At 37.6% G+C, this 18073-nt stretch overlaps 1 protein-coding gene across 4 annotated transcripts in view; it reads right to left on the bottom strand.

Moving 5' to 3' along the window:
* RP2 (RP2 activator of ARL3 GTPase) overlaps positions 1 to 18073 on the bottom strand; it is a 54501-nt gene that overhangs the window by 19726 nt on the left and 16702 nt on the right. For 2 of the 4 annotated variants that reach the window (XM_064573987.1, XM_064573986.1), the window contains 3 exons: positions 14314 to 14454; positions 13093 to 13758; positions 8530 to 8644 (listed from right to left, as the gene is read on the bottom strand). In XM_064573987.1, the coding sequence (XP_064430057.1) occupies positions 8530 to 8644; positions 13093 to 13740 (763 nt within the window). In that variant the 5' untranslated portion in view covers positions 13741 to 13758; positions 14314 to 14454. The remainder of the gene's footprint in view (positions 1 to 8529; positions 8645 to 13092; positions 13759 to 14313; positions 14455 to 18073) is intronic. The other 2 variants (XM_064573984.1, XM_064573985.1) reach the window with 1 other exon arrangement.

Here is an 18073-nt window from a genome sequence, read left to right as displayed (position 1 = left end):
GGTCTTAGTGACTCAACTTCCAAAGAACGAAGTATGAGAAGGAAAAAGCAGGAACTTTATAGTGTTTGGGAAACCTGGCAGATAACACCTGAACCAAGCCACTAAGGTCAATGCCCCAGTGATAAGTCATGTTGATATCCTGTACCCCCGGATGTGATGTGATGAGGGGGGGCATTTCACCTCTTCCCCCAAAACCTCAATCTAATCAGAGAAACCCAAATTGAGGTACATTCTACAAAACAACTTATCAGTACTGTGAAAGTATTTCAAGGTCATGAAAAACAAGGAAAGACTAAGAAAGTATCACAGATTAGAGGAGACTAAAGAGACATGACAACTGAATGCAATGTGGGATTTTAAATTGAATTCTGGAACAGGAAAAGGACATAACTGGAAAAACGTAAAATCTGAATAAAGACTATAGTTTAAGTTAATAGTATTTTACCAGTGTAAATTTCTTAGTTTTGATAAATGTATCATATACTAACATTAGGGGATGCTGGATAAAGGGTATATGGAGGTTCTCTGTACTACCTTTGCAATTCTTCTGTAAAACTAAAACTAAAATTATTCCAATAATAATATAAAATTATTCCAATATAAAACGTTTATTTAAAAAAAACAACTGAGGGGCACCTGGCTGGCTCAGTCGATACAGCATGTAACTCTTGATGTTGGGGTCATGAGTTCAAGCCCCATGTTGGGCCTAGAGCTTAAAAAAAACATGGGGCACCTGGGTGGCTCAGTCGGTTAGGCATCCAACTCTTGGTTTTGGCTCAGGTAATGATCTCATGGGTCATGAGATGGAACCCTGCATTGGGCACTGCACTCAGCGGGGAGTTTGCTTGAGATTTTCTCCCTCTGTCCCTCCTCCCACTGGCATGTGCACACTCTCTCTTCTAAAATGAATAAATAAATCTTTAAAAAACACAACTGAATGGGAGAACATATTTGTAAATCTTATATCCGGTAAGGGGTTAATATTCAAAATATATAAAGAACTCATATAACTCAACAGGAAAAAAAAACACCAAACAATCTGATTAAAAAATGGGCAAAGGGGGTGTCTGGGTGGCTCAGTCAGTTAAGTGTCTGACTCTTGATCTTGGCTCAGGTCTTGATCTCATGGTCGTGAGTTTGAGCCCCGTGTTGGGCTCCATGGAGCCCACTTAAGATAAATGGGTAGAAGATATGAACAGACATTTTTCCAAAGAAGACATACAGATAGACAACAGGTATATGAAAAGGTACTCAACATCACTAATCATCAGGGAAATGAAAATCAAAACCATGATGAAATTGATCATCTCACACCTGTTAGAATGGCTATCATCAGGGGCGCCTGGGTGGCTCAGTCGGTTAAGCGTCTGCCTTCGGCTCAGGTCATGATCCCAGGGTCCTGGGATCTAGCCCCACATCGGGCTCCCTGCTCAGCAGGAAGCCTGCTTCTCCCTCTCCCATTCCCCCTGCTTGTGTTCCTGCTCTGTGTCTCTCTCTGTCAAATAAATAAATAAAATCTTTAAAAAAAAAAAAAAAAGAATGGCTATCATCAAAAAGATAAGAAACAACAAATGTTGGCGAGGATGTGGAAAAAAGGGAAACCTTGTGCATTCTGGGTAGGAATGTAAATTGGTGCGTCCAGTATGGAAAACAGTATGGAAGTTCCTCAAGAAATTAAAAATAGAACTAAAGTATGATCCAGCAATTCCACTTCTGGGTATCTATCTGAAGAAAATGAAAACACTAACCTGAAAAGATCTATGTACTCTCATGATCACTGCAGCATTATTTACAGTAGCCAAGATATGGAAACAACCATTGATGTCCATGAATGGATAATGAAAATGTGGCATATTTACACACACAGACAATGGAATATTACTCAACCATAAAAAGGAAACTTTTCCATTTGCAACAACATGGATGGACCTTGAAGGCATAATGCTAGGTGAAATAAGTCACAGAAAGATAAATTCCATATGATCTCATTTATATGTGGAATCTGAAAAAACAAAAACAAAAAACCCTAAACTTATAGGTAACAGAAACTTATAGGTAACTTATAGAGAACCTAAACTTTTAAGTACCTTATAGAGAACAGAGTGGTAGTTGCCAGAGAGGGTAGGGTGAGGGGTGGGCAAAATGAGTGAAGGGGGTCAAAAGGTACAAGCTTCCACTTATAAAACACATAAGTCATGGGGATATAATGCACAGCATGGTAACTATAGTTAATAATACTGTAGCACATATTTGAAAGTTGCTAAGAGAGTAGACTGTAAAAGTCCTTATCATAAGAAAAAGAATTTTGTAACTACATATGGTGACAGATGTTAACTAGATTTATTGTGCTGATAATTTCACAATACGCATAAATACTAAATCATTGTTATACATCTGAAACTAATACGTATATGTGAACTATACTTCAAAAAAATATCTAGTAGCTTCTCATCTCAGACTAGAAGCCAAAGTCTCTACAATGGCCTACAAGGCCCTCTATCATTGGACTCTTCCGCCATCTCTCAGACTTTATGTATGTTTATTGAATGAATGAATGACCCTCTAAGACAAAGGAACCCAAGTCTGATTAATCATCAGAACCATCTGTGGAACTTTTTAAAAAGCAGATTCCATCAAAAACTAATGATGTAATGTATGGTGATTAACATAACATAAAAAAAAACACATCAGAAAAAAAAAAAAAAGCAGATTCCAGGGGTGCCTGGGTGGCTCAGTCGGTTAAATGTCTGCCTTTGGCTCAGGTCATGATCCCAGGGTCCTGGGATCGAGCCCCACATCGGGCTCCCTGCTCAGCAGGGAGTCTGCTTATCCCTCTCCCTCTGCCTGATGCTCCCTCTGCTTGTGCGCTCTCTCTCTCTCTCTCTCTAATAAATAAATAAATAAATAAAATCTTTTAAAAAATAAAAAAAATAAAAAGCAGATTCCAAGGGTATACCTCAGAAATTTTTTAATCAGTCTTTCTGGGGTGGGAGGTGGAAATTTATATTTTTAAAAGCACCCTAGATGGTTCTGAGGATTAGTCAGGTTTAGAAGATTCTCAAGATGGAAAACACAATGAATTCTCTCACTAAGCAGACCAAAAGCTTTATCAATTCAAAGTAAATAACTGTGACTGCTTTAACCGAAGAGGAAAATTTAGAGAGTCTGAGGTGCAAAGTATTTGAATAAAAGTGAATTTTCAAAAGAAAAAGTTCACCCTTGGCTCAGAACAGTGGTTTGAAACTGGGAGCAATTTTGCCCCCCAAGGGGCGTTTGGTAATATCTAGAAACATTTTTGGTTGCCACAACTGGGGGTGTTTGCTACTGGCATCTGGGGGCTAAAAGCTAGGGATGCTGCTAAACATCCTATAATGCACAGGACAGCCCCCCACCCCACCACAATTATCTGTCCTAAAATCTCAATAGTGCTGAGGTTGAGAAACCCTCCTTAGAATGACTGATGGCGGGCGCCTGGGTGGCTCAGTTGGTTAGGCAACTGCCTTCGGCTCAGGTCATGATCCTGGAGTCCCTGGATTGAGTCCCGTATCGGGCTCCCTGCTCAGCAGGGAGCCTGCTTCTCCCTCTGACCCTCCCCCTCTCATGTGCTCTCTCTCTCTCTTTCAGTCTCTCTCTCTCAAATGAATAAATAAAATCTTAAAAAAAAAAAATGACTGATGGCCATTTTTAGATAAGGATCCAACCGACCCAAGTCCTGCTAGAATATTTCCTGTGATAGCCTGCTCACTATTCCATATCAGTCAATGCAATATTGAGCAGCTAAAAAATTTTCCCCTATTTTTTATTTTGAAAAAAAAGAAAAATTTCAGACATAGAAAAGTCGAAAGACTAACATAAACATCCATCTGCCCTTCACCCACACCTATCAAATGTTAACATTTGATCCCATTTGCTTTATCCCACACTACATAACGCTTTTTGTTTTTGTTTTGCTGAGCCATTTGAAAGTAGCTGACATCATGACACTTCAGCATGAATTTCCTACATAACCACAATACCATTATCATACCTAAGGATACTAACAGTAATTCCATAACATCATCTCCAAACTTCCCAAATTTTCCCCCCAAGTATCTTACAGCTTTACAGTTCACTGCATCCCAATCCAATGAAGGTTCATTCATTGTACTTAGTTGTTATGTTTCTTTTAATCCACAATAGTCCCCCATCATTTATGTTTGTTTTCCAGGACACTGTCTGAAGAGTCCTAGCCAGCTGTCTCGTGGAATGTCTTCTTTTTTGGATCTGAGTCATCATTTCCTCATAGTGTCATTCAACATGCCCCTAAAATTTCCTTTCTTTCTGATAAGCTAGAAGTGAAGTCTTAGCTTGATTAGATTCAAATTAAGTATTTTGGGGAAGAACTCTTCATAGGTGATGTTGTGTATTTCTTACTGTGTCGCATCAGGAGGAACACAATGTCAGGCTGCCCTGCCTTCAGTGATGCTAAGTTTGATGAGAATGATCACCAAATCTCTGCTGTAAAGGTACATTTCCCCTTTGAATGAGAATGTACAAATATCCTAGCAACCTTCTTAGCAACTTTTACCCCAGTAGTTTTAGCTCCACTGATAATCTTTATCTGAATTAATTATTACCCTGGGGATTGGAAGATGGTGATTTCCAAAGTCTATCATTCCTTCTGCATTTATTAGCTCACAGTATTCTATAAAGAGCAAAGAGCTTTCCTTTATTTCTTCCTCCCCCCCTTTTTATTATCACTATGGATGCATGGATTTCTATTGTTAAATCAATTCCCTTCATTATTCTTTGTGATGCCTAAATTATCCCAAATTTGGCCAGTAGAAACGGATTTAAGCCTGCTCTTATGACCTTTTGGCATGACCTCCTTAGTCTTTGAGTACTTCCTATGGATATCTCTGGTTTTAAAAAGTTAATTATATGATGTTTATTTGCTGAAATTCCTGTAACATCTGCCCATTGGTTTTAGTTCTACTTTTTAAAATTTTTTTAAAAATTTTATTTATTTGATAAAGATTGAGAGAGAGAGAGAGACAGAGACAGAGACAGAGAGAGCGCGCGCCCAAGTAGGCAGAGTGGCAGGCTGAGGGAGAAACAGGCTCCCCGCTGAGCAGGACCCTGGGATCATGACCTGAGCCGAAGGCAGACGCTTAACCGACGGAGCCACCCAGGCGCCCCTACTTTTTTTTAGTTCTACTTTTACTTCCTCCATGTGGAATGTTGTGTTACTTAAACACAGATATTCTATTTGGGGTTGGAGCATTTCTATGAAACCACTCCACTAACACTGCATGAGCACATAAATCATTAATTTAGACCTACTCGTATACTTACTTCATCCCTAATCTCACACATTAGGATGTCCATTACACTTATTACTTGACTCAATTTCTGAAACCTGTTGGGAGTTTAAAGGCTTGTTTTCAAGGTTCCACCAGAATGCTCCCATGTCAAAACAGCTACATCAAAGGAGCCACTATAAAACACTGATGAAAGAAATTGAAGACAAAACAAACAAATGGAAAGATAGTCCATGCTCATGGATTGGAAGAACCAATATTGTTAAAATGTCCATACTACTCAAAGCAACCTACAGATTTAATGTAATCCCTATCAAAATACTAACAACATTTTTCACAGAACTAGAACAAATAATCTTAAAATTTGTATGAAACCACAAAAGATCCTGAGTAGACAAAGCAATCTTGAAAAAGAAGAATAAAGCTGGAGGTATCTCAATCTCCGATTTGAAAGCTATAGCTAATCAAAACAGTATGTTACTGGCACAAAAAGAGACACATAGATCAATGAAACAGAATACAGTCCAGAAATAAACCCACACTTAAATAGTCCACTAATCTATGACAAAGAAAGCAAGAATATACAATGGGGAAAAGACAGTCCCTTCAACTGGTGTTGGGAAAACTGGTCAGCTATATGAGAAAGAATGAAACTGGACCACTTTCTTACACCATACACAAAAATAAATTCAAAATGGATGAAAGATCTAAATGTGAGACCTGAAACCATAAAACTAGTAGAAGACACAGGCTATAATTTCTTTGACATTGGCCACAGAAACATTTTTCTAGGCATGTTTCCTCAGGCAAGAAAAAAACAAAAGCAACAAAGAAAAAGGCAACCTACTGAATGGGAGAAGATACTGCAAATGAATATCTGATAAGGGGTTAATATCCAAAATATATAAAGCTCTTATGCAACTCAAGAGCAAAAAACCAAATAATCCAATTAAAAATAGGCAGAGGACCTGAACATTTTCCCAAAGAAGACATACAGATGGCCAACAGACACATGAAAAGATGCTCAACATCACTCATCATCAGGGAAATGCAAATTAAAAAACCATAATGAGATATCATTTTATACCTGTCAGAATGGCTAACATCGAAAATATAAGAAATAACAAAGTGCTGGTTAGGATGTGGAGAAAAAGGAACCCTCATGCACTGTTGATGGGAAAGCAAATTGTTGCAGCCACTGTCAAAGACCGTATGGAGGTTCCTCAGAATGTTAAAAGTACAACTACCCTACAATCCAGTAATTGCAGTACTGGATATTTACCTGAAAAATACAAAACACTAATTCAAAGGGATACATGCACTTGTATGTTTACAGCAGCATTATTTACAATAGGCAATTTATAGAAGCAGTCCAAGTGTCCATCAATAGATGAATAAATAAGATGTGGTGTGTGCATGCGTGCATGTGTGTGTGTGTATAAAATGGAATATTATTCAGCCATTGAAAAGAATGAAATCTTGCCATTTACAACAACATGGATGGAGTTAAAGAATATAATGCTAAGTGAAATAAGTCAGAGAAAGACAAATACCATAGTGAAATCACTAATTTGAAAAGATACATGCACCCTATGTGCACTGCAACATTATTTACAATAGCCAAGTTATGGAAGCAAGCCATGTCCATCCATAGATGAATGGATAAAGAAGGTGTGGTATATATATAAAATGGAATATGACTCAGCCATAAAAAAGAACGAAATCTTACCATTTGCAACATGGATGAAACTAGAGGGTATAATATTAAGTGAAGTAAGTCAGCCAGAGAGAGACAACTACCATATGATTTCACTCATATGTGGCATTTAAGAAACAAAACAAAGAAAAAAAAGACAAAAAGCCAGACTCTTAAATACAGAAAACTGGTGGTTGCCAGAGGGGAGGTGGGTGGGGAGAGGGGATGAAATAGATAAGAGACTAAGAGTACACTTATCTTGATGAGCACTGAGAAATGTACAGAATTGTTGAATCATTATACTGTATACCTGAAACTAATATAACACTGTATGTTAATTATACTTCAATTAAAAAAAAGGAGCCAATCATAATTTCCAATATATATTCTAGAGTAGATTCACACACTGGGTTAGAACAAATCCTTCATACTGCTACAATAACCACAAAGGTATATGAAATACTGTATTAATGGCTGAGTCATACCCAGCATTAGTTATTAAAATGATCCCAACAATCCTCCAACATTTTCTTTTTTTTTTAAGATTTATATATTTATTTTAGAGAGAAAGAGCATGGGGGAGCAGAGGGAGAGGGAGAGAATCTCAAGCAGACTCCCTGCTGAGCACGGAGCTGGACGCAGGGCTCAATCTCACAACCCTGAGATCATGACCTAAGCCAAAATCAAGAGTCCGACACTTAACCACCTGAGCCACCCAGGCGCCCCTCCTCCAACATTTTCATACAGGTTTTGCAGTTATTATAATTTACACATAAAAAGCATGTAAATGCAGATGTACCATCTTTTTAGGGTATACTCAATCAGCATTGCATATTACTATACATATTTGCTCAGGCCAGTAAAGAAAAGCCTGATGAGCCTTGAGCAAACAATGTCCCTGCTCTGACAGATAAACAGAACTCTGTCCTCTAGAATCAGTATGCCTTCAAATACATACAGACAGACATAACCCTTCTGGAGGGCATATGAATTCCAGTTTCTCTGTTTGCAGACGTATTTCCAGTATCTGAAATTTGTTGGTGGCATTTGCCCACTGGGGAAAACAATTCTAGTTATGCATGAGAAGTTAATCAATCACATTAAATACATAAAATAGTATACCATTTTATTTGTATTTCTTATTTCCTTTCCAGTATGGTCAAAGCCCACTGAAGGCAGAAAGAATCCTTATGAAGTGCTTTGTAACTCTGGGCAGGGAGAATGAAACAGTCACTCACTGTAGTACAATAATATAACAACAATAAAATAATAATTAAAATAACAAAATATATAATAATAGAGTATGACTTTCAAGTACTAAGATGACAAAAGAGGAAAGAAAACCTAATGCCTAGTTAGTTACATAGGAATTTTTGAATGATGTAAAATTTTGACATTTTTGAACAGTAATAGAAAAACGATAAAACAAACAAGAAGGAGAAGGCAATGTAAGAGAAATGCTAAAGGCAAGAGCAGATCTAATCACATGTCAAGTGGATAAGCACACAAGTACACCAATCATCCAGAACGTACCTTTGTTCAGAAGAGGAAGGAAGTCAGGTGCTTTTTCCCCAAAAACCCTTTGAGCATCCTCGGCTTTCATTGACACTTCCTTTGTCTGAACTAGGAAAAAGCCTTTACCGACCATCTGTGGAAAATAAAATTTCATTTAGAGTTTAAAATGAACTTCTGAGATTAAAACAATATTTTTCTATTCTAGTATTTTTCTGTACAAAATGCAACACAGCATGCTGATTTTTGTTTGAATCATCACTCTAATTCAAGGCGTTTGCTCTAACAAGTTTTCACGTACACAAGATTTTTCCAGATGGGTAGTCTGCAGTGCCTAATTTGTTTGTCCAATGAGAAGAGAATGGTCAAGTAGGTAAACTAGGGTACATTCATCGCATGATGAAATAGCATAGTTCATTAAACATAACAAATAATAAAATGGGGAAAAGCTTATGTAATAATTTTGAAAAGCATGATACAAATATATACAGTATAGCACAATGGTGATAGACCACATTTATGGAGCCCTACTGTGTGCCAGGCAGTTTTATGCGCTTTACATGTATAGCACATTTAACCCTCTCATGAGGTAGGTACTATTATTACCCTCATTTTACAGGTGAGAAAATGAAGGCACAGAGTGGTAAAGAAACTTACTCAAGGTCACATAACTATCAAGTAACAGAACTGTGATTCGAACCTAGTTAATCGGATGATAGATGAAATAAATGAAAGATTATTCCTAAAAAGACTATTCAAGATATAGTATGTTATGGATGATTTTTTTTGTTATGGATGATTTTTAAACATTTCTACTCTTTATTTCTACAATTCTGTACAATAAGTACACATTAATTTTTAGAATAATGATGAAAGTAGTTTTTAAAAATGCAAAGTATTCAACCACTTTAATTTTTTTTAGCAAAGCCTATTGGATTTTTAAGTATAAAAGTAACATACATATATGCTCAACACAGAACACCTGAAAAATGAAAAAAATAGAAACAAATATGAACCAAGGTGCCACCACTCAAAGGTGCCACTGCCATTTGGGTATACTTCCTTTTACCCTCCCAGTTTTCTTTTTCTCCTATTACAGAAATGACACATGTTCATTGTAAAATCCATATAACCACAAAAAGAAAAGAAAATCCTAATCTTAATCCAATTCCTAAGAATAACCACAACTGTTAACATTTTAGTATATATAACTTTCCACACTTAGATCTCTAAAAAAAATTCAGATACTTATATAATATTCTACAAATTTTCACTTACTTGACTGTGAATATTTCCCAGCTATTCCACTATAAAATTACTTTTAATGGCTGATAGTATTTCATCCAATCAGCTACATCATCCCATACCATTCCATCAAATTGGATTCAAACTCAAATCCTTTTTCAGAACCCTCAATGCTGCCTCAGAAAAAAGAAACATACATAAAAAAGTAGCAGAAAATTGCGTGGACATCCACTGCCAGGTGATGACTGCAAAGTTACTTAAAATATCAGAAATAATCCTACATCTGTTTCTAATTTTCTAGATGGCTCACTATCTCTCATTTTATAGTCAGACACATAAACTGACAAGATGATTAATTCAAAATACTGTTACCTAAAAACAAATAATGAATTACAAAACTTGATCTATTTTGATATCTCACTGCAGATATCTGGAGACTCTTTTTTCATGGAAATTCTTCTACTTAAAAAGACTTGAAAATAGTGGTAACTACCCAACTTAAATTATGCATTACTTCCAAACAATTCAAACTACTTTTACTCTAATTTATCCTGTGCATATCTGTGATGTACCTAAGAGGAAGCAAGAAATCTGATTTTTAGGAGAGAAAATTGAGGCCCAGTAACTTCTCTTGATTCCCTTTGGAATGTGCTTTCTGCTTTATTCAGCTTTTCTGGACTTCCTATCTCAAAAAACTATTATGATACATTTAATTTATAAAAACAATGTGAAACAAAATTCTGTGATACTCCTAGGGTTTAACAAAACCAGAGTTAGCAATCACAGTTCCAGTCGAAGCTGTCTTAAGGTATTCAGGTTATGATATGAGAAAGACTCAAGTTTTGTGGGGTTTTTGTTTTGTTTTGTTTTTTATCTCAGAATTAGGTAGCTCCTACACATATTTTCCTGGGAACTTGAGCTTCATTTTTTTTTTTTGAAAAAATATGTAATCTCTCCCTTAATATGTAAGTCAGTGATCTTTTAGCATGTTTTGATACCCTCTTCACATGTACTTGGCATTTTCTTCTTTTTGTTCTTTTGTCATTCCTTAATTCTGTGCTTTCAGAATTAGGTAGGATAACTCCAACCACAAAGTCCCAGGGTTTTTCCTTCTAGGCTGAAGGGTAGTATCTGCCTTGACTCCCCACACTTTCAGTCACATTCCTGCTCCACCAGGCACTCGTCAACGTTCCTTTACCACTGGGGCAGCAGATTAGCATCATGCTTAAGGGTTCAGACTGTGCTTTAAAGCCAATTCCTACCAAAAAAGGAGTTTAACCTGAATAATTACATCGTCTGAAAACTGTATGTAGATTTCTTTCTAAGTCTGGATTTAAATCATGGCTCTGCTGTTTACCAGCTGAGTGACCTTTTGCAAGTTACTTGCTCTCTCTGTGGCTCATTTTCCTTATCTGTAAAAAGGGGACTAAATGGCACCTATTTCATAGGTTATTCTAAATTAAGTGAGTTACTTCATTTAAATTCCTTATAACAATGCCTGGTATACAGTAAACACTATATAAGTGTTAGCTATTATTACTGCTGTTGTTGCATTTTTGTTTTAAAATATCTTGTACTCCAGAAGGATATCTAAAGAACATCATTCTTCCTGGTCACATGTTGCTTTCAAGTGCACACAACGCTGCCATTTCACACATCAGATACCCAAAATTAAAAGGTTAAGAACATCTGATGACTCATGAAGAAAGACTGTTTGTTTTGATGGGATTTTTTTCCTTTAAACATGCTATCTATTCTTTATGTCCACTTCTCAGTTCTTACCAAAAAAGGAGTTTAACCTGAATAATTACATCGTCTGAAAACTGTATGTAGATTTTTTTCTAAGTCCCCATGAAGTATAATGAAAATGCTGACCTCTCAGATGTTGGATTAGCATGTGATTAGATTGCTCAAAGGCCAGAAGTACTTTTTCTATATCTTACCAGATTCATAGCATGTTTTCAGCAGATTGGCATGAACAAAAAATAAAAATACCACAGTCTTAAAATTATACTTTGGTTTCTGTTGTTTTGAAAACTAGACTTCAGATATACTTTGTAGGTTTCAGACATGGGTTTTCTACATTGTAGGATGTATAGCTACAGAGAGGTGGTCATTTTTAGTGTTTTTCCCCCCTATAATCTTCCTTTTGACAGAACAGTTTCAATTTTTAGGGATGCCTGGGTGGCTCAGTCATTAAGCATCTGCCTTTGGCTTAGGTCATGATCCCAGAATCCTGGGATCAAGCCCCGCATCAGGCTCCCTGCTCGGCAGGGAGCCTGCTTCTCCCTCTCCCGCTCCCCCTGCTTGTGTTCCCTCTCTCGCCGTCTCTCTCTGTCAAAAAATAAATTAAAATCTTTAAAAAAAAAAAAAAAGAACAGTTACAATTTTTTTAAAAATCCATTCAAAAGGAGACTTGAGTTTTCCATTCACTTCTTCATTTCCGGAAGTTTGATTTTTAAATTTGACCACTCCTGCAGAACATCTGATTAATGGGTGACCAATACATCCCACTGCTGCCTCCCTACTGGAGCACCCACCAACACAGGAACTGCTGCTTCTGGAGCCCCTAATCTCTACGTCCCCAGTTATTTTTCAAGTGGAAGCTGCTTCCGCTAGAAGGACTCTTCTTTAATCCCAAACTCACCGAGTCCCTGCTCCTGAGCCCACCACCTCTGCTATCCCAGCTCCCACCTCATTCTTACACACCAACCTCCCCTTCCCATAGCAACAGGGCAAAGGAGAATAATGTGGAGGTGGTTTTCACAGTCGCCCCAGTGGCCAAAAGTTGTACTCCTAAATGTTTTTGCCACCCCTTCCAACCAATTAAAACTCCAAAAAAATATTCCCAACTAAGTAAGGTCATGCTTTACTATGCAGTACTATTGTAAGCTTCCGTGGAAATCATTCATTATAACGAATGGAAGCTCTCTGAGGGCAGAGAATTTTGCCTATGGGTCTCCATCTCCAGCATATACTATAGGTCATCAGCTTTAAGTTGCCATCAGTTGTAAGCAATGTAAAGTTGCATTTCAGATAAGCAAAAATGTGGAGAACAAATGTGCATCCTATAGTCAATGAAATATGGCAACAGAAGTAACTCTTCACATAATAAGTGCTTAATAACTGCCTACTGAATTATATATTTTTTAAGTTTCTTTGGGAAAGTCTTTTGAGGCCCAAGCAATCAGCTTACAGATACATCTGCAGGCGGGAGGGGACTAGAACTTAAGGATTGCCTGTATTCCTAATAATCAATTTTGAAAAGAATAGAAGTTCTCCAGAAAGTGGTGTGTTCCTATCTAGGTGTGTGTCTGTCTCTCTTCTCTCTCTCCTTACCTCATCAATTAGTTTTCTGGCATTTGCAATAGTGTAATCACCAGCAAATAATACCACTAAGCATGACTCATCGCTGCTCTTCTGTCTCTGACCCCGAGATACTGGAACAATACTTCTATTGACTTCTGTGGAAACTCGGACAGCTTTGAGCTCTTCGGTAGTAGGTAGAGGAACATGGTCTTGCACTACAGCATTCTCTGGAAGAAGGCTCCAGTTGAGTTCTCCTGACACAGGTGTAAAGTCATGAATGTTGCTCCAGGTATTATTGAAGATACTTAGCCCTGCATCTTTGAACTGGAACGCTAATTCAGGGTAGTACCATTGGAAGCAGCCAAACTTGATGTTTGTGGAAGACTCAATGATGGGTTGAGTGGCACAGCACAAAAAGACTTCCAGCTTTCTACAATCCCTCACACGAAACTGCTGGCAGGCTAACGTGCACTTGCAATCTCTGCAATTCCGGAAAAACACACTGCCTTTCACAGGTCCCAGAAAAATTACGCAGTTAGTACAGTCGTCGATAGTAATTGTAGCAGAGTGATCAAAGATGTAGATGTTACAGTTCTCACAGTCTTGAATGAGAAACTGTTGTCCTGCCACTTGGCCAGGTAGGCGACCTACTGTTTCATCCTTCAGGCCACTGAACATGTAGTCTTTTGGATCAACCTGCAGGGACAAAACACAGGCCTTGAGTATTACTAACATTATTCAACAAATACTAGTCAAGTGTCTACTGGGTACCAGGCACAATTCTTGGTGCTAAAATAAGAAGTTCCTACTCTCACCGACTTTGCAACACAGTAAGAAAATGAACAGCACAAATTATTTTTTTCCAATAATTAAGAGGAATGAGGGGGGGAAAAAGGGAGAGGAAACTGTGATACAGAAAGACTCAAGGACGTATCAACCAAACAATGTGTGAACATTGTGTGGATCCTGTTTCAACATACCAACTATAGAAATACTTTTTTGAAACAATTGGGGAAATTCTCACGCACACAGCATTTTGGATGATATTAAGGAATATTTCAGCTCTGACCCTTTCTTTTTTCCTGATGCTTCAATTTTTAAATTTTTTAAATTCAAGTGTAATTAACATACAGTGTTATATTAGTTTCAGGTGTACAATGTAGTGATTCAATAATTCCATACATCACGCGGTGCTCATCACAAGTGCCCTCCTTAATCCCCATCACTTATTTCACCCATCCCCCCACCTACCTCCTCTCTGGTAACCTCCAGTTTGTTCTCTATATTAAGAGTCCGGTCTTTTGACTGTCTTTTTCCTTTGTTCGTTTGTGTTGCTTCTTAAATTCCACGAGTGAAAATGTAAAACAACTTCTGCTGCTTCTTTAAAAACTTCTGAAATTGGAAATACACCCAGACTGAAATATATTTCTCTATCCTTCAATATATGGATGCATGGGTCTTAGTTTCTAAACCCCGACTGATTTCTGCAATATGCTACAGAAAATGGAAGAACCTGAAGGCACAAGAACTACTATATGGCATAACTCCCATCTGCAAGTTTGATTCAAATATTTATTGAGCTTTTCCTACAATGTAATTCTTTAAATGCCACCATTCCTATCTTTAGATATTCTAAACTAAAGCACACATAACCTTTTAAACCGTATGCCTGGAATTTGTCACATTATATATTTTAAAATTCTAACTGACCTCTAAGAGCCACAAAAAGGCCATTTTGATTTTTTTTAAATTACATTTGAGTCTACTTGCACTGTTTTACCTTTTTGCAAATATTAAATTTCACGCAAAACTATTCATGTGTCAGAAATAGACTCCCATACAGCAGGTAAAATTTTGATTATTCACCAAGGATAATTTAATCATCCCAACCATTTCCAAACTAACTTAAAGTGACTTATTCAGTATTGCACAATAAATGTGGTACTTATCCAGTTTTATATAATGTACTAGAAGGAGTGCTGGTCTGTAGCATGAAGCAATAAGAGAGGCACTTTGTTTCCCAGTCTTAATTTTGTCACCTATAAGCAACATCATCCTGGAAGAGGCACTTCAACTTTCCAGATCTTCAGTCATTCAACCAACATTTGAACACCCAATATGAGCCAGATAGTCTCTTAGGCACTAACATGAGTATGACCAGCTCTTCCCATAAAAAAGTAAACACTAACCTAAACAGATGATTTAAAAACAACTTGGATGTGTAATGCAAGATGCCTAGAATATTGTGGAAACACAGAGGAGAATGACACCTGGGGTGGGGGAGGTAGGGGTGTAAGACTTTACTAACAAAGTGAGAATGAACAAGCTGAAGATCACCACATAAAACGGGTAGGAGTAAAGGATCCTCCCTTCCCACACCAGGCAAAAGTGAAAGAATTAACAAAATAAACCTCTTTGGAGAACGTGAGGAAAAGCAAAAGTGGTTTGGTGTTTACCAGTGATACTAGAATGGGAGTAGATGAAGCTAGAGAGATAGGCAGGGGCCATATTATAAAGCCTGGAAGTTATCCATGGGCAATCGGTTACCACAGGAAGATTTTAAATAAGAAAAACTTACATTTCAGGAAGATTACTCTGATAAGAATATGGAAGTGGAGCATGGATCTGAGACTGCTGCAGTCAGTCATCCAGTAAGGACTGGACGTAGAGCAGTGGTTAGGAGAGAAGAGGAAGATAGGATAAATTTGAGAAATCCTGAGGAAGTAGAATCAATTTGGTAATTCAATGGCTATAGGAGGTAAGGCAGAAGAATGGATCCAAAATGATTCCTAGTTCTCTAGTCAGTGTTTTTCAACTCTTTTGGACTATAATCCACATTAGTAGATTCTTCAGCACAGCGCAGTACACCTACTTGTGAGCATTTGTGCATGTACACATACCAAAGAAATAAAAGCTTCACAAATAATATTTACCCTAATTTTGTGTTAAGCCCCCCAAATTTTCTATTATCCCACTGATGGGTTTGAAAAAACACTGCTCTGATTTATATGATTGGATGTTAGTGTGCTAAACATCAGAAGAAGGGAAAAATACAGGAGGCAAACACAGGTTTAATGTGGAAAGAAGTGTTCAAGCAATTCTATTTCTAGGATTTTATAGGTGATGCATGTATATAAAGGTACCGGGGCACCTGGGTGGCTCAGTCTGTTGGGTGACTCTTGGTTTCGGCTCAGGTCGTGATCTCATGGATTGTGAGATTGAGCCCCATGTCAGGCTCCGAGCTCCGTGCGGACTCTGCTTGAAGATTCTCTCCCTCTGCCTGCCCCCTCAAATAAGTAAACTTATCTTTTTTTTTTCAAAAGAGGTACAGTATTCCAGTTTGGTCTCTACCAAGAAACTGAATTAGCATGGTTGCTGGTTCCCTATTGCTTAAGATCAACCCCAAAGGGACCATGTAAGAAAAACACCAAGAAAAGGGGAAACTATGAGAAGTCCCTGTGGTGGAGAGTGGGAGGATAAAACAGAAAAGGAACCTCTGGGATTTCTGCTCTTGCTTCTCCCCCACCCTAAATCTTGAGACAACAGTGCTTCTCCAACACCTGCTGGGACTCAGATCTCTGGTTCAGGCTTCCTGTGAGTAAATTCAGGGCAGGACAGAAACCCTGTGCTGGTGAAGAGCTGGGAAAAAACAGGTGGGGACTAACTCTGACAGTTGCTCTGGACCTCTCCAAACCCTCATAACTGGCAGATTAAAATCTAAGGAGTGTCTTCTAATGTGCTTCTCCCAACTACTGATTGGTCAAGGAGACCAAAAAAATTAAGAAAATATATAAGATCTGAACCACACAATGAGAAAAAGCTTGAGTTCTGCATCCAACAAGTAGAGTGTACTCACAGTTTTCTTAAGGACACATTAAAGCTTTTTAAAAAATCATATACTAGATCATAAAGCCTAAACAAATTTTAAACGATAGATAACTTACAGACCATGATACGGGACCAACATGTAATTAAGTTAAAAGTTAATAACAAAAGATACTTTTAAAAATTCTTGCCTGCTTGAAAATTTAAAAAACACACTGCTAAATAACTCATGGGTTAAAGAAGAAATCATAATCAAATCTAAAAATACTTAGAATTAAATGTTAAGGCACCACATTTGGGATGCAGCAAAGATGGTGCTTTGAAGGAAATCTATAACCTTAAATAGCTATAATAAAAACACTCAAAATTAGTTAAATGTCCATCTTAAGAAATTAGACAATAAACAATAAACCTACAGAAAGTAGGAGAAAAAAAGACAAATAGAAGTTAATGACTTAGGGGCGCCTGGGTGGCTCAGTCGTTAAGCGTCTGCCTTGGGCTCAGGTCATGACCCCAGGGTCCTGGGATGGAGCCCCACATCGGGCTCCCTGCTCAGCGGGAAGCCTGCTTCTCCCTCTCTCTCACTTGTATTCCCTCTCTCGCTGTGTCTCTGTCAAATAAATAAATAAAACCTTAAAAAAAAAGAAGTTAATGACTTAGGTATTAAATATATAATAGAAAACATCAGCAAAGCCAAAAATATGGTTTTGGGGGGGGCAAAAAATAGGCAAACTTCTGGCAAGAATGACCAAGGAAAGAAGAACAAAACACGAACAATATGAATGAAAAGAGGGATATTACCATAAATAGAGGTTAAAAGGAGAATAGTATCAACAACCATATACCAACAAGTTTCAAGAGATTTTGTCTATGAAATGAACAAATCTCTTAAAAAATAACTTCTCACAACTGACTCCAGAGGAAGTTAAAAGCTTAAATAAAATGCTATTACTGCTAACGAAATACAACCAGTGGGCTAAGTGTTCCCACAAAGAAAACACCAGGCCCAGATGGTTTTATAAGCAGATTCCAATTTTATTTATCCCAGGTTTATGCAAACCCATAAAGACAATAGAAAGAGAAGGAACAGTCCTAACTCATGCTATTAGCCTGCCTGGCAAGAACCTAGTAAGAAAAACAAAGACATAACAAAAGAAGAAGATTTTAGGTTCATTTCACTCACATC

Source organism: Mirounga angustirostris, unplaced genomic scaffold (genome assembly GCF_029215605.1).
Source record: "Mirounga angustirostris isolate CCGP_5_RB_7025 unplaced genomic scaffold, mMirAng1.0.hap1 SCAF_11, whole genome shotgun sequence".
NCBI classification, from domain to species: Eukaryota; Metazoa; Chordata; class Mammalia; order Carnivora; family Phocidae; genus Mirounga; species Mirounga angustirostris.
Note: the sequence above shows the minus strand (reverse complement) of the source record. Positions and strands in the feature narration are given on the sequence as shown.